This window comes from Pleurodeles waltl, chromosome 6 (genome assembly GCF_031143425.1).
Source record: "Pleurodeles waltl isolate 20211129_DDA chromosome 6, aPleWal1.hap1.20221129, whole genome shotgun sequence".
In the NCBI taxonomy this organism is placed as follows: Eukaryota; Metazoa; Chordata; class Amphibia; order Caudata; family Salamandridae; genus Pleurodeles; species Pleurodeles waltl.
In genome coordinates, this window is record NC_090445.1 from 447,747,332 (window position 1) to 447,772,496 (window position 25,165).

Below are 25,165 nucleotides of genomic sequence, written 5' to 3' on the forward strand. Positions count from 1 at the left end.
GTCTACTATTGTGGATAACATGCTGACAAACTTCACAGGAGCTATACTCCTGATGGATATTGAACTTGCTGCGGAGAGTGCTATGACTCTTCAAAATAGGCTTGCTTTAGACATTCTTTTATTGAAAAATTGCAGAGTCTGTAAGATGCTTAATGAGCGTCACTGCTGTGCCTACATACCAGACAATAGTTTTGAAATTAAATCAAATCAAATCAAATCATTAACATTTATAAAGCGCGCTACTCACCCGTGCGGGTCTCAAGGCGCTAGGGGGGAAAGGGGGGGTTATCGCTGCTCGAACAGCCAAGTCTTTAGGAGTCTCCGGAAAGCGGAGTGGTCCTGGGTGGTCCTGAGGCTGGTGGGGAGGGAGTTCCAGGTCTTGGCCGCCAGGAAGGAGAAAGATCTCCCACCCGCCGTGGAGCGGCGGGTGCGAGGGACGGCAGCAAGTGCGAGGCCAGCGGAGCGGAGGGGGCGGGTGGGGACGTAGAAGCTGAGGCGTCTGTTGAGGTATTCCGGTCCCTTGTTGTGGAGGGCTTTGTGTGCGTGGGTGAGAAGACGGAAGGTGATCCTTTTGCTGACTGGGAGCCAATGCAGGTGTCTCAGGTGTGCGGAGATGTGGCTGTTGCGGGGTACGTCGAGGATGAGGCGGGCCGAGGCGTTTTGGATGCGTTGCAGGCGGTTTTGGAGTTTGGCGGTGGTCCCGGCGTAGAGGGTGTTGCCGTAGTCCAGGCGACTCGTGACAAGGGCGTGGGTCACGGTTTTTCTGGTGTCGGCGGGGATCCAGCGGAAGATCTTGCGGAGCATGCGGAGAGTGAGGAAGCAGGCGGAGGACACGGCGTTGACTTGCTTGGTCATGGTGAGAAGAGGGTCCAAGATGAAGCCGAGGTTGCGGGCGTGGTCTGCGGGGGTCGGTGCGGTGCCGAGGGCCGTGGGCCACCAGGAGTCGTCCCCGGCGGACGGGGTGTTGCCGAGGATGAGGACTTCCGTTTTTTCAGAGTTCAGCTTTAGGCGGCTGAGCCTCATCCAATCTGCGACGTCCTTCATACCCTCTTGTAGGTTGGTCTTGGCGCTGGCGGGGTCCTTGGTGAGGGAGAGTACAAGTTGGGTGTCGTCGGCGTAGGAGGTGATGATGATGTCGTGCTTGCGTACGATGTCGGCGAGGGGGCTCATGTAGACATTGAAGAGTGTCGGGCTGAGCGATGAGCCTTGAGGTACGCCGCAGATGATCTTGGTGGGTTCTGAGCGAAACGGAGGGAGGTAAACTCTTTGGGAGCGGTTAGCGAGGAAGGAGGCGATCCAGTCCAGGGCCTGGCCTTGGATCCCGGTGGAGCGTAGGCGGGTGATTAGGGTGCGGTGACAGACGGTGTCAAAGGCAGCCGAGAGGTCGAGGAGAATGAGGGCGACTGTTTCACCGTTGTCCATCAGGGTTCTGATGTCGTCTGTGACTGAGATGAGGGCGGTTTCCGTGCTGTGGTTGGTTCGGAATCCGGTTTGTGAAGGGTCGAGCAGGTTGTTGTCTTCCAGGAAGGTGGTCAGCTGTTTGTTGACGGTCTTTTCTATTACCTTGGCTGGGAAAGGTAGAAGAGAGATGGGGCGGAAGTTTTTCAGGTCGCTTGGGTCAGCCGTAGGTTTCTTTAGTAGGGCGTTGACTTCAGCGTGCTTCCAGCATTCGGGGAAGGTAGCAGAAGAAAAAGAAGAGTTGATGACGGTCTGGAGGTGCGGGGCGATGATGTTGTCGGCTTTGTTAAAGATGAAGTGCGGGCAGGGGTCCGAAGGGGCGCCGGAGTGGATAGAGTTCATGATGGATTTGGTTTCTTTCGTGTTGATGTGGGTCCAGTTGTTGAGGGTGATGTCCGGGGAAGCGGGTTCAGTGGTGTATGGTTGGGTCTGGTGTCCGAAGCTGTCGTGGAGGTCGCTGATCTTGCGATGGAAGAAAGTGGCGAGGGATTCGCACAAATCCTGTGAGGGCGTGACGGCGTTGGCGCTGGCGCTGGGGTTGGAGAACTCTTTGACGATGCTGAAGAGTTCTCTGCTGTTGTGGCTGTTTTTGTCTAGTCTGTCGGTGAAAAAGTTCCTTTTGGCAGTGCGGATCAGGTGGTGGTGTTCGCGTGTAGCGTTCTTGAGGGCGGTCATGTTGTCAGCGGTGTGGTCCTTGCGCCAGGCCTTCTCAAGGGCACGACAAGTTTTCTTTGATTCTTTGAGGGTGTCAGAGAACCAGAGAGGTTTTTTTGGTGTTGGTCTGTCGATGCGTGCGTTTGAGGGGAGCAAGGTTGTCAGCGCAGTTGGAGATCCAGTTTGTGAGGTTGAGAGCTGCGTCGTTGGGGTCGGTGGTGAGGGTGGGTTGGTTGGCGGCGAGAGCGGAGAAGAGTTGCTCTTCAGGGATCTTGTTCCACTGTCGATGAGGGATGGGTTGAGTGCGGAGGTGGGAGGTCTCGCGTCGGAATGTGAAGTGGACGCAGCTGTGGTCGGTCCAGTGTAGGGCAGAGGTGTGGCTGAAGAAGACGTGTTTGCTGGCGGAGAAGATAGGGTCGAGCGTGTGTCCGGCGATGTGGGTGGCGGTGTTCACCAGTTGTTTGAGGCCGAGGTTGGCGAGGTTGTCGAGCAGGGTAGTGGTGTTGGGGTCGTTGTTTTGTTCCAGATGGAAGTTGAGGTCGCCTAGGAGGATGTAGTCCGGTGAGGCGAGGGCGTGCGGGGAGATGAAGTCGGCGATGGCGTCGCTGAAAGAGGCGCGAGGTCCGGGAGGACGGTAGACGACGGATCCTCTGAGGGTGGTCCTTGGGTCGGTGCGAATCTGAAAATGCAGGTGTTCAGCGGCGAGGGGGGGGTCTTCGGTGGAGGTGGTGACGCTGATGGAGTCTTTGAAGATGATGGCGACACCTCCTCCTACTTGGTTGGTGCGGTCTTTTCTGGAGATCTTGTAGCCTTCGGGGATGGCGGGTAGCGATGTCTGGAGCAGAGGAGGCGTTCATCCATGTCTCCGTGATGAAGGCGACGTCCGGGGCTGTGGAGTCCAGGAGGTCCCAAAGTTCAACGGCGTGCTTGTGGACGGAACGAGCGTTGATCAGGATGCACTTGAGGTGGTTGATGGCGCGTGGGCTTGTGGTCGTGGTAGTTGCGTGGTGGAAGATGCGTTTGCAGGAGTTGCAGGCGAAGGGTCCATGGGTGCGTTTGGGGTGAGCTAGGAAGCAGGTTTTGGAGCGCCCTGGGTTGAGGGCGTGGAGGGTGGTGGGGTCGTAGCGGATCAGCGGGGCTTGGGGGAGCTGGGGACCAGGGGTCGTGGCGCTGGGCGCGGGCCAGGCGCGGACGGGCGCAGACGGGCTTGCCTCTGGCGCGCCTCCGGCGCGCCAGCGGCGTGCCCGCTGCGCAGTCGCGCAGCGGCCGCCATAAGAGGTAGGAGGGGGGGGGGGGTCAGCTGGGGGCGAATGGGAGCTGGGGGGCGGGGGCGTGCAGGAGGTCGCGGCGGGAAAGCGCGAGGGAGGGGGGGGGACAGGTAGAGTGAGAGGAGCTGGGGGAGGGGGTTTAGGGTGGAGGAGGGTGAGTGTTAGGAGGTTTGGAGATTAGGGAGAGAGATAGGAGTAGGGTTGTGAAGATAGGGGAGGGGGGGTTGTAGAGGTGGGTGAGGGAGAGAGGTAGAGTGAGAGGATAGGGAGATAGGTAGTAGAGGGGGTGGCGGGAGGGGGGGAGAGATAGAGAAATAGATAGAGAAAATAGATAGAGAAGTCGATAGATAGGGAAATAGATAGATAGACAGATAGGTAGGTAGGAGGAGGTGGAGAGTGGGGGAGTTAGATAGTGAGATAGGGAGCTAGAGAGATAGGAAGATAGGAGGAGTGAGGGAGGTAGATAGCGAACGGGTTAGCTAGGGGTGAGAGAGGGGGAGGCGAGTGAGGGAGGGGGATGAGGAAGGAGCAGGAGGGTAGGCTCGGGGGAAGAAGACGGAGGAGGTAGAAGAGCCGAAGACAGGAGAACAGAAGACAGAAGAACAGAAGACAGAAGAACAGAGGACCGGAAGAGCAGAAGACAGAAGAACAGAAGAACAGAAGACAGAAGAACAGAAGAACAGAGAAGAACAGAGAAGAACAGAGAAGAACACAGAAGAACACAGAAGAACCGAGAAGAAGAACACAGAAGCACCGAGAAGAACAGAGAAGAAGAACACAGAAGACCGGAAGAACACAGAAGAACAGAAGGGAAGAACAGAAGAACAGAAGAACACAGAAGAAGATTGCAGAGAGGGAGCGAGGAGGTTAGAAGTATTAGAAGTATGCTTACTAACCTGACTAGAGATAGTACTGATTTGAAGGAATTTAAAGAACCTGGAGTTTGGGAAAAGGTTGGAAAGGGACTTGCTAAAGTGGGAAGCTGGTTTAGTAGTATTTGGCATGGGATATTGGGGAAAATAGTACGGGGAATATTCATTGTTTTGGCTTGTTTATTTGGCTCATCGTTATCATGCAAAATTAGTAAAAGAATTAAACTGAAATGGGCAAAACGTAATGCGAGGAGGGAAGAAAAGAAAAGGGAGAAAATGTTCAGAGCAAAATATGAAAAGGCAAAATCAAGGGAAGAAATTGAGATGAAAGAAATGAGAAAATGAAAATTTGTGAAAGGATGAAATTTGTGTGATGACAAGAGTCATCAGAGGAGGGATTGTTAGAGTGTAACTTTTATAATCAATATGAGGATGAGAGGCTTGCATAATAATGTCAATAAAACCGCATAGAAAATGTGTTAGTGTAATGTACGCGTTTGAAATGTGCCCACAGGGAGTGGCCATCAATGTATACTATAATTAATGAAATTGACTAATAATGGATTAATGATGTACTAATGTATGATTTTGTATTAGCATTATGAGTTATGTATTAAGGTTTTGCTAAAATTAGTCACTAGACCTTAGTTATCAAGGGTCTGGGCCTAGCTACCTGGTCTCATATTAATGTGTTTTTCTAACGTGCAATGTGCTGTCTTCTTGAAGGACCTGAAACTGTACTTTTCCAGGAGCTAGAGATGTGTGTGTAACCGTAGTAAATTCTTTCTCATGAGACCCGACTTGCTCAAGGAGACATTCTTGCAGAATGCAACAGTGTAATTCGCAACAGGTACAAGGTCACCTAAACTGGTAAAGACAATGGAACCACTGACTAGAGCGAGGAGTGTAACTTTTCTTACCTGCCATTCTACCCAATGAAGACGTCAGATACAGGTGCCAATTAGCTGCATGAGAACTGTCTTAGGTGAACATTCTAGTAAGGTGAGCGACGGATTATTGGACAGAGATAATGATGCACCAAATATTGCCCAATTGGAAATTAGAGAGCCAGATTCAATATAACGACATGTCACAAGGAGAAATTAGCATTCTTCCTCGCCACTTTGATGCCATTACTTGCCAATCTTCTAGCTACTCTGAGAGACTTTTGTCCTTTATGCTAAACCATCCTCTTTGCCCTGATACCCGCTTCTCCTCCTTATGTGGGAAGAGCTTTTGCCCTACCTTGCTGAGACTTTGCTGTTCTATCCTGGCTGATGGCGAATCGACTGATGTCCTGAGGACGAAGACTGAAGCTGTATGCTGGCCTATTCGGAGGGGTATCTGATGATGAAACTGTGATTGTCTGTTTGCCTTTTCTTTCTAGGTACCAACTGCTCTTTTGATAGAGTCCATAGTTAGATGTTTTCCAAATTCATGTTGCTAAATTGTTTTGCATGAAGCCCAACATGCTGATGCTAATTAGAGGGTAGTTATGGAGTTCGCTAATATTGGGTGCAAATAGACAAATGACTGAATCTTTGCTCTGTTGAATAATGAACTAATGAAAATCTGTTAAAGTTTGATCTATGTTGACTTTGTGTTTTGTGCTAATGTTCATGATCTTTGCATTGATAAAATCATATTCTAGTTGCCACATGGGAGTTTTATTGATGTGCTGACTGGTATTGAGATTAATGACTATGCTAGTAGGTTGTAACTAATAGGGAATACATATCCAAATCTTACTAAATTGGTGTGGTTATTCATGACTGAAAGGTCATGGGGTGTTTCATTCTTATTAAATGTTGTTGATTAGTCTTATTGGTTTGGTTATTGTGAATATTGATGAGATTATTGATCCATTAATTGAGATGCTAATGAGCTATCTCGTCTTGAGGCGTTCCCAATCACAGTCAAAAGATTCATTGGCCTAAAACGATTCCCTATGTAAGTAAATTTACCAAGGCTGGGACGCGTTAACAGACCCAGACTCAAAATTAGCTCTGGGTTAGCCTTCTCCCATAAGGCCTGGAGCTGCTGTCATGCTGGAAACAGCTTGAGAGTAGCTCCAGGATTGGTTGGATTCGCAATCAACTGAGCAGGAACGAAGCCCTTCCATTCCTGCTCATGGGCGCCGAGGGAAAAGTGCTTCACCGGGGGAGCTGCATATATGCTGAGTTTGGTGCCATTGTGCCCCACCATATTTTAGTCCTGATAGCCGCCACTTCCTGGATTAGATGGATAATAAAATGACTCAGCCATTTGGACAGGATCAAGTAGACAGAACATCGCATTTCTGAGCATGAAGATAGACAGAACATCGCATTTCTGAGCATGAAGATAAACAATAGATTGAAATGTTCAGTTAGAAAAACAAATAATCTAACTCCAATATAGACAAGAGAAAATGGAAAATCATTTGATGTGCTCTAATTTGCAATTATTGGGGTCCTCAAACATAAAGAGATTTCTGTTCGGCCGTTCTCTCTGGTTGAGGTGTTGTTAAAGACGTGTTCTTCCAAAGTACCTTCAAGACCTTACAATAACAAGAGCACACAGAGTTCCTTCACAGGGTCCCTCAAATCCTAGGCAGCCCAAACTATTTTGGTGACCTTCTCCGATTACAGGATTAAAGAGTTTATCCTGACAAAAGCAATATGAGAAAAGGTTTTGGAAGTCTAAAAAGAATAATAATTCCAGATTTTTGCTGATATTACAATTGAACCTGCTCACAGATAGAGAGAATGTAAAAATTTGATTCCTCAGTTTCAAGGAGCGGGCCCCTCAGGTCTCACTTATTCAGAAGGCTAAATAAAATGTTCTCTATTAGGGGAAGTTTTATATATTCACAGGAGTGAAAGAGCCCAAATTATTTTGAAATCCATTTGCCGTGATGGTGTGTGGAGCTAGCAATTTGTGGAAATAGGATAATGATGGGTGAAGGGGTCTGAGGCAATCAGATAACAGGGAAAAATAGCACAAAAATAAGGTGCCAGATACACTATTAGGAGGTGCTGTTTGTCAGTCGGTAAGTGGGCCACCTGTAAAAATATACAGGGGGAGGGGTCGGGTTCTGAATCATCAACAAATGGGGAGATATGTGAAGTCTTCAAATGCACTTTACCATGTTTCTACATCAGTACTATAGTCAGTATTACTTAAGAGCAGCAACATAATTTTGTTAGATGCTTTAGATACTTTAAATGGATGCGTTTTATGTGGCCCATTGTTTGGTAACACAGAGCCCTCCTTGGTACAGGAGCTCGTTTTGTGGAATTTGCACTACAAAGTTTGCTGGGAGTTTGCATTTATTACTTTATAAGGACGCAGCTATTGTAGTCCCTGAAGGCAATTTATTCATCATATGCCTGCATCAATACTTTAGTCTTTATTATATGTTATGTTTCTTATATTTTTATAGTTAATGCTGTTTTTGCAACAACAGACCAATCAAAATGTATTCATTTAAAGTGAATGGCCTAAACAATAAGTGAAAATTACATATGTGTGAGACTTGGCTTCTCACACATACGTCCTCATTACAAGGCTGGTCGTCCTAAGACCACCAGCCTCGAGGTGGCTGTCTGACAACCGCGGCTGTGGCGGTCTAACTACCACATTATGAGTTAGGCGGACGGACCCACCTAAAGACCGCCGTCTCTGCCAGGACCACTGATCCTGACTGGGTGATGGCAGTCTTGGTTGTAATCAGCCAAGCGGCACTGAACTCAGCACCGCCTGGCTGATTACAACCTTGTTCTCCGCCAGCTTTTTAATCGCAGAGACCCTGCCATGAAAAGGCTGGTGGAGAACAAGTGCTGGAGGCCACAGGGAGGCCCGTGCACTGCCCATGCCATGGCATGCTTTGCAGACAGTGCACATTCCGAGGGTGCTGGGTGGCCCCTCTGTGTCAGACCGGTGGCAACATTGTAATAGGGTGGGGGGACAGGGCGTCCTCCTCGCGAGTTTGTCTGTCCCATGGTGGGATCGCCAAACTCCTTATGAGGCCCCTAATCTCTTTATTGTTTTTTCTACAAAAAGCCCTTATACCTATTTCTATACTTGCAAATTTTGTAATGTTTAAAAAACGGTCAGGGTTTAAATGCTTGTCTTGCACTACTACCGCTCATTGTGGGTTGACATTTTTATCTCTCTCCAAGAATCTGAATGCTAAAATATATATTTGTCAGGCAAAAATGATAAAGAAAGCCAATGGCTTTGTTCAATTTTTTCTGAACAAGTGATCCTTCTAAATTTGTATACCCTAGTTGAGGAAATTCCTGCCCCAATATTATATCTTTTCCAATCTCAGCTGCCTTTAAAAGGCAAGATTATTATAGGAGGTGATTTTAACTATATTGAGCTGACAGCTCTAGATTCCTCAATGCAAAATTTTAGAAACAATCTATTCAAAATAATGAGAGGTGCTGACCTTGTATAAAAAAAATCACAATATAATGAACCCTTGGCTAGCAAGGTTCCAGGATAAAAAATGAATGCATATCTGTATCTCATGAGACATGAGGTAGGTATGGGCATTTTTTCAAATTCTCTCTTTTTGATTTTGGACAGCTTTCCTGTGTCTCAATTTGCTTCTCAGATCATTCATCTATTCAAACTAGGTATTTCGGGTTTTAAGAAAATAAGCAGGCCTACCAGATGTTCAATAAAATGTATTTAGTGGATAAAATGTGGGTTCTCTAATTAATGTGTGAAATATCAGATTTCTTTTCTCAAAACCGAGGGACAATCAGTGGTGTAATGGCATGGGATGTTTTTAAGCTGGCTATGGGAGCGCAAATATTAGCACTAGATTTAGGGGCTGATTACGAGTCTGGGGTCACAAAACTGCCAGACTCGCAGTAGTGGTCAGACCACTGTGTTTCAGACTCACCAACCTACCGCCATCCCCCCAGCATCCAAGATCCTGATGGGCTGACGACAGCCCTGGTTGTAATCAGCCAGGGCGGTGCTAAACTCAGTGCCACCCTGCTGAATACAACCTTGTTCTCCGTGAGCCTATTCATGGTAGTTTCACTGTCATGAAAAGGCTGGCGGAGAACAAGTGCAGGGGTCCCCCTACACAGCATCCTTGAAATGCGCAATGTCTACTGTGCAGACAGTGTGCATTTCAAGGGTACTGGTGCACCCTGCATCTAGCAGCCTTGGGCCGGCTGAATTATGAGCCGGAAACAATGTTGCCGCACCTTTCCCGATGGGCTGACAAGTTTTCTGCCGGTCAGCCCAGTGTAAAAGTTGTACTGGGCCTGTGGGGAGACCGCCAGCACCACAGTGGTCTCCTCATCAGGAGTTTGGCAGACGGATGTTTCCAACCGCCCAAACTCCTAATGACCCCTTAAGTTTCTTTAAACATTTGATGGAGATTTGAAAGGATAGTTGTAAGGGTTTTAAAAGAAAAAAAAAGATAAGAACCTCAAAGACACAAATTCACATTGTCCAATTAGTCTATTGAATTCTGGCTATGAAATGGTAACTAAATAAATAGCAAATAAAGTGAATAGTGTGGTGGATTGGCTGATCCATACGGGTCAAAATGGTTTTATCGCACAGTGTCTACTATATGCAATTACGAGTTACTTAATAGAAGCAATAGATAGTTTCAATACCAAACATTTTCCGGCTACAGTGTTTTCATTTGATGCTAAGAAAACTTTTGACCTTGTGTCTTGGGACAGTTTTTTTTGTATTTTATAAAGATTCAGTTTTTCCATGCAACTCCCAAGGGTTTTTAAGCAATTTTTTAAGTGGTGCTGAGGCTAGATTGATTTTGAAGTCTTTCGATGCTGGTTTTTTTAAAGTTGTAAATGGAACTAGACATGGTTGTCCATTAGCCCCCCTCCTTTGTAGCATATGGCTAAAATTAAATTGTATGCTGATAAAATATTGTAGCTTTAAAGCCAGATAAGGAGATACATGAGAGAGTTTTTACGTTTTTTTTCTTCAAAACTTGAAGAACTGAGTGCATATAAAATAAAGCAAAAACAGAAGATTTAGTATACAATTGCACTTCTGAAATATTGGAGACAGTGATTAGAGAATTGTATAACCGTCGAGAAAAGTGCTAAATCCCCAAAGAAAGCGCACTGTAAGGAACTTCAGTGTGTTTTTTTTAAATGCAAGAGCAGTTTCAAAGTATTTTTCTATTCCCAAAACAAACGTTGCGACTCAGCTTAAAGATGTAAAATTTAAGGATCAACCCCTTGTATATAAGATGATCGTTTTAGATGGAAAATTAACAGGCTTTCCTAACTTTCATATTTTTGAATCATCAGGGGTGGAAACCATGGACAAACCTGGAACAGTCACTAAAAGTTTTTAAAGGCTGGCTTATGTGGTCATATGATGCCATTTACCATATTGTATTAAGTATAAATCCGGGCTCTATAAAGATCAATGAGATTTTGAGCTCTGATTCAATTGAGGACACAAATAGAAGGCTTGTAGGGTTTTGGCAAAATTATCTCTCAAGTGTCAGGAAATGGACAAAGAAGAAAATATTATTCTAACATCAGATATTAGGAAGAAAATTAATTATACGAATTTCTCAGTTTGAAGGGGGTTCATTTACCATAAAATGAAGTCCTGTGCAATATGATTAATTTATTGTGCACTCAAGTTCTTAACTTAGATCATTCCCAATTGCTTGTCTTGCTGTTTTAGATGTGAACCCCTGGAAGTTGGAAACTGGTCTCATATCATTTTTTGTCCCCTATTACAAAGTTATTGGTAGGCAATTCTCAAATATAATAAAGATAAATTGAATATTACATTACCTTCTGATCCGATGATTGTTCTTTTGGGACTCTTGGCTTTTCTGTGAACATCAGTTCAGGATTAGAATTCACATCTCCATGTTAATTTCCAGCTTATTGATTTTGCAAATTTGGAGTTCTAAATTACTTCCTACTTTTTCCAATTAGCTTGCAAATACCTATAGAGTTATACACAGCTCACCTGGCTCTAAACAAAAAAAATGTAAGCTTTGGGGACATTTTGTATAACATATTGTTACACAATATCTTTCAAATGCATATGTATATGTATAAAGAGTTTTTTAATGATGTGTTGCACATATGTACTAACCCAACCTAGATGAAATGGTAGTGTCTATTTATTTAACCTATGCAATAATTTTATGAAAGTCAGTATTGGTTTCATATTCTCCCTTAATAATACATTTAAAATGACTGATGGTATTATATTTTGCTTCAACATTCATAGCAAGGATACCATTATCAATGATGTCATAAGTAACATTACTATTCACATGACCATCAACTACAAAAAATTGTTTTTTTTCCAATCTATTCACAGTACACATACACACTTATATCAATGTGCAACCATTATAAGGTAATCTTTTTTTGAAAGTGGAACTGATGCCTTTCACTCTCAAGTGATACATCATGATCGGCTTTATTAGCAAGTGTCACTGCAGCAGTTCCATTTTCTATGTATTCTTTAGAACAGCATTAATTTGCTGACAGTGGAACTCTTCTTTATCACTACTTTGAAAATAGTGACTTCATTGATGAAGCAAATAGTAATGTTATATGTGATGTCACTAACAATGTCCTCAATGTAATTTTTGATGTCATCTCTGACATCTTGTGTGAGGTCATGAACAATGCATGATGGGTGAGTTATAGTTAAGTAGTTCACCATAACTGGAAAATTTGCATCATAATCATGATGTCCCACGCAATCAAATTCTTAATGTGTTTTAAATATTGTAAGCTAGGTACTGATCTTCATGCAGAACTTCCCTAACATAAATTTTGTAGGTGCAGAAATACATTAACAAAGTGGTAACTCTCTATTACACATATATGCATTAGTATCAGTTCATAAATTAGAGATAATTTTTTAATAAATCAAAAACAGCAGAACACAAATAAAATATACTTACTAATCGGCATTCTATGCATCTTATAAACTTTAAGAAAATCTCAATTACTTTCTTCACAGATTCGCCTATCAAAGAAAATTATTTGGATGAAAATGCATTTTCTTATCAAAGGTAAAGGAAGCCAGCTGTTCTCAAGGATTGACAGTTGGCTGTTCCTTGTTGGACATCAAAGGAGCAAAACACAAATTGTGAAGATAAACTAAAAATAAGACATTCACTCACCTTGGTTGACCCTTTTGTTCCTTTCGTAAAGTGAAAGAGAATGCATGCTGCAACCGCCCTGAATTCTTTATTCATTCATGCAGTGAAAGGCTAACTGATGGAGGTAGCCTTTCCCAGCCCACACACCGTCAAGTGGAAGTATTGATCTTCAAATCTACATCTACTTTAAGGATCAACATCTGGCATCTGTAAAGCACTTAAAGATGGATGTGTCTGCCAAATAATAAGACAACCTATTTGAATTTCCCTGGAAGTTCAATGAACTGTCAGTAACTTCCACTGCAAGGTTTGATTCAACTACCATACAAAGTAATGCTTAACTATTAATTCTCCGTCCACCGTAGCTAAAAGTTTAAGGGCTGAATTTCACTTCCGTGTCTACTGCAAGGATCAACCTTCAATTATCCTTTGTGTGCAACAGTTGACCTTTCAATTTCCTGTTCGGTACAAGGATTGATCATTCTACTGTTCATGAAAAGGACTAACATGCAGTGTTCTGTACATTACAAGGATCAGTTATCATGCTGTCCACAAATAAGATCACCTTTCATGCTCTTTCTAATTAAAAGATTGCTTCTCCTAACCATCATATTAAAAGTGATATGCACATTGTTATCAGATAAAAGTATTGACCTTTCATTGCTGTATTCAAATCAAGGATTTCCATTCATACAAACTGATGCAGGACTTGAATGTCTGTTTAGTATAAGGAATTATATTTTAGCTGTCCATTGCAAGAACTGATCTTCAAGACTTCACCCGGTCAAAGAGCAATATTCTAACCATCCAGGTCAAGGACAACTTTCCATTCACCAATGCAAAAATCAAGTTAATTCTACATGCAGCGGATGAATCGAGTAACCTACAATTCAGTTAGATAGTTGGTTCTCCATTTCATTATAAGAATTGATCTATTCAGTGCAAAAAGAGAACGTCTTTTGATTCATACAATCAATAAAATTTGCAAACAACTGTCCAAGCAGAGAAAAGATCCATTTAGTGTATACATTCATTCTAGAAGTCCTAATCTAGCCATATATTTGATATGCTTAGAGATTGAGACACAGCAAGGTTCATTTGTGGATTGGGTGAGTTAACAGATTAGAAGGATGCTATGTAACACTGATCACTTATGGAGAGTACACCAAAAACTGAATTGTATCTTGCCATTTTGTTGATATGCATTTTATTTTCCTGCTCATGTTACTTATATTATTGAACATGATAAGGTAAAAGTCTGAACACACGATGCCCAGTTTGAAGGTTTTGACATATCTGCCACCCTAAGAATCTGCAGCAGTTGTCCAACTCACTAAACTGGGTTACTGGCCTGAGAAATTGCTCAGACCCCGTGCAATGCCTGGCACAATATGGACAGTTGAAGAGTCCTGCTAAAAAACTGATAAATGAAATAGGACACAAATATCTCATGACCTATGACATAGATTACTTGTTATAAAGTTTTTGCAGAGAATTTTGCGACCTTCAAATTTTGTATAGCAGAAACCCTCAGGTTGTTCTCTAATGGCCAGAGTCTTAAAGCTATCTTTTAACCTACATGCAGGAAATTAAAATTTGATGCCAAAATCCCAATCCTGACTCACAAGTTGATGAATTTATGCTTGCAATTAGGATTGATGAATACAAACTTCTAACATTGTGACTGAATTTCTCTAATCACAAATTTAGGACTAGGGTGGGTTTAAGGGTATTCCACAAAGGTCCTACATGCAAAAATAGGAATCACCCACCTATTTTTCTAAAAACTCCCACACACCAATTTTGGTTTTTATTTTGCGGCTATTTATGTAAAATCTGCAGGATTTTCCCAATTAAAAATGCTCGCAGGTGTAAAAGCAAAGGGAGGAGTAAAAGCACATCCGAGTTGGTTATGGGAATGTCACACTCCATATTTCTCCACAGAAAAACAAATAATGTATATATGTAAATGCATATTTGCTTCAGATGGCCATATGGACAATTTTACACTTGGTGGAAAGTCAAATACATTTTATGCTTTGGAGTACTCCTGTAAAACGATGACTAGGGTTTTACCCAAATACAGGTGTGATAAACACATTCTAGTTAGAAATTTAGGATTAAACCAAACATAGGATTAATCCTAAAGGAGCAAATGTAGGATTGCTCCTAAAAGATCAAATTTTTATAATGTCCTATATCATTTGTGAATTTGAACACATTAGGTTTGCTACATACATTTTTTTGTCGATTGTTGCCTTCTCATGAGTTAATTTCCTCGTTCTTGTGTATGCCTGTTGATGTAACAGACTCAACGAAAATAAAACCCTGCAAATCACCTAAAGGGAGTCTGTGACCTCCCTGTGGGTGTATATTTGCTACCTGGCTTTTGCGACAGGGGCCGACAAAGCAAGGAGAATGAGTACATTTCTCGTTGAGGTGTTTAAGCAAGTCTAAATTTGGTTAAATGTGGTGAGCCATTACCCCACCATTAAGCATAGCATCTATGTGAGTACTTTGGAAATTCCATTGTTAGTTATTTCAACAGCAGTCAAAGAAGTCCTACATGCTCATGGGATGTTTCACAGGTAGAATAGATATCCCACTCCCTGTCATATGCAAATGCTAATGCATTCTTCTCTCAGAACAGATGATCAATTCTCCAATTTCAGTGCAATGGAAAATGTATTCTGCAGTGTAGCAAATTGCTCCTCTATGGGATAATGGAATTTTTATGTATGAGACATACTTGGAATGTTGCTTTCAACTTATCTCTATGATAGTTCCACTAAAGAGTCCATTCAGTTATCAGATAAAGTAGATAATTATTTTGCACAACTCAAAGTTTCAAGGGCAGTACATCCTTGATCATCATCATCAGTGTACTTGTTCATGGTGACTAATGCCTAGAGGTGTTCATGACGATTCATTAACTGGAAACCAAGGTAACTGGCTTTAGCATAGTCCAACACTTTACATATACATGTACATAGCTACATGAAGAGGTCAAAGTAGACAAGATATCTTGTCCTGAAAGGATAAACTAGAATTCAGGTCTTATTCTGCATGCAGACTGTTCTTCTTTTGACCCTGACAGTCACAGCCTGCACACCAACTTCAATGGTGTTCCAGTGTAGACAGCCCCTCTTGAAATAAGTACTCTAAAACAATTGTGAGGAAAAATGTAGGCCTTCATTACGAGTTTAGCGGTCAGCGAACCGCCACTGTGGAGTTGGCGGCCACACTGCCATGGGTCCAGCAGTGAAGACCGCCATATTACAAATATTAGAAAGGTACCTGCGGAACACAGTCAAGTCATCGTTAGCCCTGCCACAGCGGAAGGGCTGGCGCGCCAGGCAGCAGCCATCTCCAGCCTGGCGGTCAGTCAGTATCCCAAGACCATATTGCGAGGTTGCACACCACCAGGATTTCCGGGGTGGAACCACCAACACCAAAAGCCTGTCAGAAACGAAAAATATATTGGGAACACCTACCTTCAGGAACACAGGCACGTCCATAGGTGCCATGGCACACAAATTGCAACTCCTTCCAATCCTCTACCTGGCCCTGCAACTCCCAGACCAGCGACGGCGACCACTACACCAACCATAAGTACACTAGCCTAGCACACACTGGAGGGAATGACATTAGTACACACACACAACACACACACAACATGGGAAGCCATACCCACATACACACGCAAACAAACACCTGTACCAACACACACACACACCAATACCCACAACCACCACACATACATGGTGAACGTAAGCCAGGAGTAGGTAGGTAACAATGACACCAACTGTGTACTGCCGCATGAATACCATATATTGCGAAATGTGCAATAACAAATGTACATACAGGCCCAAGGGCCAGTCCCAAATCCATAGTGCCCCGAGCACAATGGGCACAAGATGACGCCCCAACTTGACTCCTGACTGCAAAATGCAGACCTCCACAGGGCAGGTGCATCAATGGGGAATGCAGGCACCTCAGGGGTGAGGGCGGGGGGTCCTTGGACTTGGAGGGGGGGTTATTCCGTCTAGGCGTGGAGGGGGGCCCCTTAGGGATGCCCTTAGATGTGGGTCCCTGGGCTTGCCCTTGTATAGTGCGGCTTAGCAAAGGGGGGTTGGGCTTGCCCTTGGATGGGGGGTAATTAGCAAGGGTGGGGTTTGTCCTTGCCCTTGGATGGGGGCTTGGGTAGGGGTTGTTGAGCTTGGGCTTGGCCTTGGAAGTGGAAGTGGAAGGAGTCGGCTTGGCCTGGGAAGAGGAGGGAGTGGGCTTGGGCGTGGGTTTGGCAGCAGCAGCAGTGGACGTGACAGGGGTGGAAGTGGTAGGTGGGGGAGGGGCAGGGGCAGTGGAATGTGGAAGGCTCGGGCAGAAGAAGGGTAGCAGGGCGCTTGGGGGGAACAGGACTGGGTCAGTAGAGGGGAATAGGCAAAACTCACAGAGAAAATGTTTTTTGGGAACACATAGGAGGTCACTGAAAAGACTTTTGGAAGTGGGTATGGTTGTGAGGTGTGTTCCTGGATGTGCCATGGGTGCAGGTGCGTGGGTGGACGAAATGTGTGTGCTGGGGGACTGTTGGGTGGGTGAAATGCATTGAAATGTACTTGGAGGAGGTGGGGAGGAGATGCAGGGAGATGGCGGGGGACATGTGAGTTTATTTTGGGGTGGTGTCTGCAGGTAGGGTGGATGTGCTGCATGTGGGTGTGTTGATAGTTGTGGTGTCTGTGTCAGTGGTGTATGGGGTGCATGAATGTGGGCCAGGTGTGAGTGTTGTGTTGACTGTGAGGGGGGAGGTGGTTGGGGAGTCGGTGCAGGGTGTGGAGGTTGACATGTCTGCATGTGTGTGTTGAGTGTGTGCATGGCAGTGGTGGCATCTGTGGTGCTTATGTTTGTCCTTGCGTACCGTTTTTGTTGATGTGGATGCATGTGGGTCAGTAGGTGTGTCTTGGATGGGTGAGGAGAGGTGGATGTGGGATTGGGAACAGGTAGCTGGAGGGGGGACGGAAGACGAAGAGACACTGGCTGACGTCAAGGAGGAGGCCAGAGCCTGAAACGATTTCTGTAGGTCAGAAAAGGCACTGTGAATACCTTCCAGGAACGCATTGCACTGTTGCGTCTGGGATGCCAGTCACTGGATGGCATTCACAGTAGTCGTCTGCCCCACAGAGATGGACCTCAGGAGGTCAATAGCCTCCTCATTGAGGGCAGCAGGTCTGACTTGGGCAGGGGCAGAGGTGCCTGCAGTGAAGAAGATGCCCACCTTGCTGGGTGAAACGGGCATGGGCAACTGGGTGGGGAGCTACAGGGAGGGCGGTGCTGGTAAGGGGGGTGGCAGACAAGGATGGTGCTGGAGTGGTCCCAGATGGGCTCGTCACCACCAAGGAGCCACCTTCAGAGGAGGAACCTGAAGATGTTGTGGTCGATCCGGTCTCCCTCGTGGCACTCCCCTCGCCCGCCGTCCCACTGGTCCCCTCGGCTCGGCTGGTGTCAGCTTCCTGGGTACCATGGGCTACAGCTTCCCCACTCGCCGGTGCCCGTTCTCCTTCACCAGATGATGCTGATGCACACAAAGACAGAGGAGGACAGGGAGGGAGAGAGAGAGAGAGACAGGGTGCTATCAGTCAATGCCGGCGCAACAGTCACACAGAGTTGTACAGCTGCATTTGATGCCATGCCATAATACCTTATGGCCACCTCTGAACATTCTACAACTTGGGAACACATGGGGGAAACCACAACAATGCACATGTCAACCGCTGATGGTCTGACTGATGCAAACATCTGCATAAGGAATGTCATACCCACCACATCTGTCCAGTACCTGCCCACTACCCATGGGACAAGCATGCAAAGGACCGGACACTCAACAGGATCCTGCACGGCTAGTTGCCAGGCCTCCTTGGCTATTGTGAAGAAGCAGTGTCACCACTTGGTGCACCCACCCCACCATACATGCAGCGCCTGCCAGTTGATTGAGGTCATGCCTATACCCCTGGCACAATGGTTGGCCAGGACCGATCACAATGCCCTGACACCCCAGCTCTGAATATCCATTTGCTATGTGCTGGCAAGCAGATCATTCAAGTAGGTGGCCACACAGTTTCTCACTGAAGGAGACCCCCCCTTCACCACTGACTGCATGGCATTACTTTCACCTGTGATGTCAATCCTGCCCAGATGGACACAGCCCATAGTGGACATCAGGGTACCTAGCAGACACGCCACAGTTACCCAATGGTGCCCACCCAGATCCACCATCTCAACACATGTCACAAATGAGAGTGAGTACTTACCCCCATGTGGCTGCTGTGCTGCCCTCAAGCACTCATCCACCGCAGGGTAGGCCACTAAGGGGGTCAGGGTCCGACAGGCACGTCTCGCTCATTGGGAGAACGTCCCCAGCTGGGCCTCCACTGTCTTCCGGGCACAGTGTCTCAGGTCCTCCCACCGCTTTCTGCAGTGGGTGCTCTGCCGGGCATGGACCCCCAGGGTCTGCGCTTGCATCCCGATGGCACGCCAAATCCCCTTCTTCTGATGGGCGCTGACTTGCATTGTTGACACAGACAGAAGAACAAAGTCATGCAGGGTGGCATTCCCGGGACAGTAGTGGACAGCACACATCACACTTCCACACGCAGACGGCGTTTGCCAGTGTAGCCATTGGCCCCTCACCCATGTCCATGCTCCATTCACACTGCCACCTACCAAGGCTCCCATCCCCATGCGCACAACTCACGTACAGGACTATGACAATGGACTCACCTGGTGCTCTGGTGCCCCATACAACTGTCCACACAGGGGCAGGACCCCATCTACAAGCCGCTCCAACTCTTACTGGCTGAAGGCTGGGGCCCTGTCCCCTGCAGGTCGTGGCATCTTGGCTACCAGAGTCAGTACACAGCAGCACATGCAGTGGAGGTCTTCAGTGCACGAGGTTCGGGAGTCAAGTGAGCATGAGCACATGAAATGCCGGTCACGGCCGCCGCAGACATTACCGTCACCACTGGCGGCAATCACCATTGGCTCTTGCCTCCCATTGGCAACAGAGTGAGGCAATGGTGAGTAGCACGGCGGCCATGACCACCTACCGCCATGACGTGTTACGCTTGCAAGATGATCTCACTTCCACCTGTCCAATGCATGCAGACAAGCGGCAACCATTTTACATTTAGAATGTGTGTGAAATTTAGTGTGTCATACTTCTATGCTGCACAACATTGTACCACCTCTCCCCTGTTCCCAGGTACTATGCACGGTTGAGGATGAGGAAGGCACTGATGTACAGGTCCGTAGTAGACCTTGCCACCCTGGAGGAGCGTCACATCATCCAGACCTATCGCCTGAACTATGTGACCATAATGGAACTAGTGGCCCAGTTGGAGTCGGATCTGTTGCCTGCCATTCACAATCCCAATGCCATCCCTTCCACAGTGCAGGTGTTGTTATTCCTCCACTACCTTGCCTCAGGCTCCTTCAAGGTCACAGTGGGCCTCGCAAATGGAATGTCGCAGCCCATGTCCAGCAACGTCCTGAGGGATGTACTGTGTGCCCTGATAAAACATATGGCCAGCTACATCCGGTTCCCCCGACGTGCAGATTTGCCCACTGTCAAGGCTGCGTTCTATGCTGTGGCACACGTCCCACATGTAATTGGAGCCGTTGACGGCACCCACATTGCCCTGGTGCCACCCAGGAGTAATGAACAGGTAGACAGAAACCGCAAAAATGTTCATTCGGTCAATGTGCAGGTGGTTTGTCTTGCGGACCAGTACATCTCCCAGGTGACGGCCAAGTACTCAGGCTCTGTGAATGAATCCTACATCCTGCGGATCAGCAGTGTCCCACACATGATGGCACCACTTCAGAGGGACTGGGCCTTGCTTATCGGTATGCACTACTGCATATGTGTGCCCCTCAGCTCACTGCACCCTTGTGTCCTTGTCCTATTGCCCTCTCGGTCTTGTCATGTAGCTTCTCTCTATGCACACAGGTGACTCTGGCTATCCCAACCTGCCCTGGCTCCTGACACCCGTGAGGCATCCAACCTCAGCTGCAGAGGACCGTTACAATGAGGCCCACAGTCATACCAGATGGGTCATTGAGAGATGCTTCGGCCTGCTGAAGGCCAGGTTCCGGTGTTTGCATGTCTCCGGGGGTGTCCTGCGCTACAACCCACAGAAGGGTGTCACACACAAGGGAGAATATTCAGGAGAGGGTCACTTCCTGGCAGTGCTTGTGGTCAGGGCATCATGTCCGGCTCGCTGTCTACTTGGACATCCTCGCTTGCTTGGGGGTTCCTCAGCTACAGGGGTAGGGCAGCTGGTGTTTTGCAAGACCTGTGGCGGGACCTTTATGCCACTGGCTGATGTGGAGGGCTGTGATGGAATGTGGCCAGTGGTAGGGGCCTGCTGGTGGGTCGTGGACTCACGCATGACAGTGGTCAAATCCTTGAGCACCCCTCCTATGGAAGCCATGGTGGTATTGTGAGCCTGCCACTGTTGCATGGTCTCCTGATGGTATTGCCCCAGCAGCCGCTGGGTCTCCTGCATGGTGGCGAGGATCTGGGCCACTGTGTCCTGAGTGTGCTGGTATACACCCAGGACTTGGTTGAGGCCCTCCTGGGCAGTCAGTTGGTGTGGCTGTCCCAACTCTTGGGTGACGGTTCCCCTCCCACTACCCCTGGCCCCCTGTGCCTGTGTCCCTGGCACAGTGTTCCCACTCCCAGTAGCAGCAGGGCCTTCATTGTCTGGACTGGGTGCCCTTGACCACATGGCACACCTCTGATTGATGGGTTCCTGGGGCACAGGTTTGGGGTTCAGCGTCTGGCTGTGGTGTTGTTGCCACATGAGTAGGGTCTTCTAGTGTGCCCAGGGTGGGTGTGCCGTTGGTGGACTGTCCAGTGGCCCCAGGTGGCCCAGGCAAGTCATCCTCATCCAGACATCCAGTGGGGTTTTCATCCTGGGAGGGCTGTCTGAGCCCGGCATCCTCTGCAGGGTGTCAGTGGCAGGGGTACCTGTGGAAGGATACGGTAGATGTTAGTTGTGTGACTGTTGTTGTTGTGTCCCTGTTGTGATGCATGCAGTGGCTTGACTTGCTTCCCAGTGATAGCAATGACAGCTGCTGCAGTGCAGACATTGGTTTGGATTGGATTGTTGGAGCTGTGGTTCTTCACATTGTGGTTGACATCCATGCATACGGGTGTCTGAGTAGGGTTGTGTGGCATGCAGAGGAATGGTGTGGGGTGTTTGGGACGGTGTCATTGGGGTGGGTTGCAGTGGGTTGGAGAGTGGTGGGGGGCATGCTGGGCATGGGTGGTTGGTGCTTGGTGGGTATTGCTGACTTACCAGTGTCAAGCCCTCTGCTGATGCCAGTCAGGCCCTTGGGACACATGATATCCAGGACCTTCTCCTACTAGGTTGTCAGCTGGAGGGGAGGAGGTGGCGGCCCACCGTCAGTCTTATTACTGGCTATCCTCTGCCTGAACACCATGGAACGGACCTTCCCCCTGAAGTCGTTCCACCTCTTTCTGATGTGCACCCTTGTGCCTGGGTATGTGCCGACTGCGTTGACCCTGTCGGCGATCCTCTGCCACAACTCAGTCTTTTGGCTATTGATGTTTGTTGTACCTGGACTCCCATGAGCTGTGGCTCTGCTCTGATGATCTCGTCCACCATGACCTGCAACTCATTGTTGGTGAACCGTGGTTGCTTCTGGTGTGACATGCCATGAGGTGGGTATGTGTTGTGCGTGTCGGGTGAAGTAGGGGTGTGTGGTTATGTGGGGGTGTTTGGCTGTGTGTGCTGGTGAGCTGCGGTGTTGATTTGTGCAATGTGTGCTGTATGATATTTGTTTGCTCCGTTTGGGGTGTGCTTAGTCTCGAGTGTGGCTGTGGCTGCTCGTATTTATAGCAACGGCTTGTCGGGGGGTTACATTGTGGCATGGTCAGATGTGTGTGGTGTGTGTATGATTATCAGGTGTGGGATATTTGAACTAGCCAATGTGGTGTTAGCTACTTTCTGCAGTGCCTTTTTGTTCTACCGCGGTGCGAACCGCCTACGGTGTCCGCCATTCATGTTCCGCTGTGCTAGAGGTTGATTCATAATATGACGGTCGGAATGGTGTCAGCATGGCGGGGGCCGGTGATTGATCAGTCACTCTTTTGCCGTGGGTTGGCCTGGCGGTGTTGGTTTTGTGTCTGTATTTTGGTGGTTTGTGTTTTGTGACTCGTAATCCGGCAGTCACTATACCGCCACCGCTGCCAGTATGGTGACGACATTTTGCACAGCAGTCTTGCTCGAAGACCGCCAAACCCATAATGAGGGCCGTAATATTTGATTTACCACTTAATATTTATATTTGCACGTTTTTAATTGCTGATGACTTTTACAGTAATAGCCAACAATGCACTGACAAATAGAGGGGTTTATCCAAAATCACATACACTAATTAACAGGAAACACTAATGATATAACACTGATCTTTTAGCTCCATCCATATATCTGTGTCATTCTCACAGCCATTTCTCAACCTTATATTCACATCTATGTACCTGGGTGATATATAAATATTCAGTGTGCATAGATGTGATGTTAAGTATGGTTAATGTATACTTACCTCGACAACATAGTGTTAATTGATATTTTGGATTTTTGCAAGGCAGTATTTTAAAATTGATATTCTAAAATACCTACCATAATAGTTGCCCAATCTTGAAATACTAAGAGCATTCTTGGTAACATTTTGCCTATGTCTGGCATAACAGTAGTAATTCCATGACATACTGAGAGCAATTGATGGACATTGTGGATATCCGTTGCATATTAGTGGCATATCGTTGACACATGATGGCCGCTGTAAATAACATTGTGGCTATCCTTGGCATAATACTCTCCTACTTCTGACATTCTTGCTATGCCTGAAATAGCTCTGGCTCATTCTTGACATGTATGGGGCATTCTTGCTGTAAAATATACATCCCTAATATTTAGGGCCTGATTTAGAATTTGGCAGAGGGATTACTCCGTCAGAACAGTGACGGATATCCCGTCTGTCGAAATATAAATCCCATTATATCCTATGGGATTTATATTTCGGCGGTCAGGATATCCAGCACCCTTGTGCCAGAGGAACCCCTCTGCCAAACTCTAAATAAGGCCGGTAATGATAAAAAGGTACAAAAGACGGAACATGTCCTTGTGTGACAGCAGTACGTGTATATGCTTGGTCAAAATAACACATTTCTATTTGGAAGCAAACGTGAAAATCTAAAACAATGTAAATCTTATATTTCAGAACAGACAAATGTGTTGTTCATCAGAACTCAGCATTACTGCTGCATTTGATTAGTATGGTGCTTACTGACAGACTGCTGCTGGTGTTGGAGGGACATGTTTCACTCTATTTGTCAGAATGTTTTAATGAAGTGGATGAGAAAGGTATTTGAAAACTTGTAGAAAATGTGTCCTTGTTCTAGCTTTCTGAAGCACTAATTATAGTTCAAAGTGGAAAATAATCACCCTTCGTTTTGTTAATTTCTAAAGGTAATGCTTTATGTTTCACAGCTTTGATTCCATCAAGATGGCTTCAGGTTTACCACACTTTTGTAATAGCTACAGAACGTTAATGCTCTAATTGTCCATTAGAACTCAGTGACAGGCTACAGTAGAATATTGTGGAGTTAACTAACAAGGTGCTGCTGATGTTGAATGTGCATGTTTCACTTTGCATGTCAGAATGTTTTACTAAAATGATGAGTAAGATATTTTAGAACTCATAACAAATGTGTCCTTTTTTTAGCTTTCTAGTGCAACAGTTTAGTGTATGCTTTTTATGGTTGGATTGTGAGTTCATGGCATTCTAGAAGTGTTTGGCTGTAGAATTATGGCAGTACGAACTGCCGGCAGTTAAAGGAACAGTGTGGGGACTGAGGACTTGAGCAGATGCCCGAGGTGTGCTCCATCTTTCTAGGATAATTGTTTTAACAGGATTTCAACTTCACATTAGCGTAAGTGGCGTCATTCCAAATTGGTAACAGGATCATACTCAGAAACAGCCTACTGTATAAGAGCCCACAACACAATGGCCCTCATTATGACTTCCGACGAAAAGTCAGTCCACTGAAGCTGTGCAGTCAGAAAACTGCCAGTGCGGTGACCTGACTGCGAGGGCTATTACGAGTTTCCCGCTGGGTCAGTGGGCCCAAAGGGAAACCACCCACAACATTGTTGCCGCTCATAATAAAGCCAGCAGCAATGTTGCAGTGCATCGGGAGCAGCAGCAGACAGTGAAAAGAGCGATGGGGCTGCCATGGGGGCCCCTGCACTGCCCATGCTAGGTGCATGGGCAGTGCAGGGGCCCTTCTGGGTCCCCTGGCACCCCGTCTTCGCCAGCATTTACATGGCGGTGAAACCAGTGGAGAGAGGGGTCGTAATCCCCGGGGCAGCGCTGCTCTGTTGGATTGGTACCGCCGCCACCACCAAGCCAGCTGGTGGCCAAAACGTGGCAGTGCCGGTGGTCCGACCGTATGTCATGGGCAGCGATCCAACCGTGACAGACCACCAGGGTAATAATGAGGCCCAGTATGTATATCCAACAGGTACACATATCCGTTTGTCAGCTGTCCGACACTGTGCTCTACATAGCGCGGAGCATCATTCCTTGTTTTTAGGCAATTTATTGATCTGATTTTTTTTATTTGCGCACCTCTGCTTGCGGCCCCTTACACCTCCACATGATCAACATATTCGCTGCACGTGTTGCTGTCACGC

General features: G+C 46.5%; 1 protein-coding gene across 1 annotated transcript in view; it reads left to right on the forward strand.

The window, feature by feature from the left end:
- MFSD4A (major facilitator superfamily domain containing 4A) overlaps positions 1-13,398 on the forward strand; it is a 148,940-nt gene extending 135,542 nt beyond the window's left edge. The window contains exon 10 of the mRNA XM_069238556.1: positions 12,245-13,398. Coding sequence (XP_069094657.1) covers positions 12,245-12,300 — 56 coding nt within the window. The 3' untranslated portion in view covers positions 12,301-13,398. The remainder of the gene's footprint in view (positions 1-12,244) is intronic.
- The last annotated feature ends 11,767 nt before the right edge of the window (positions 13,399-25,165 follow it).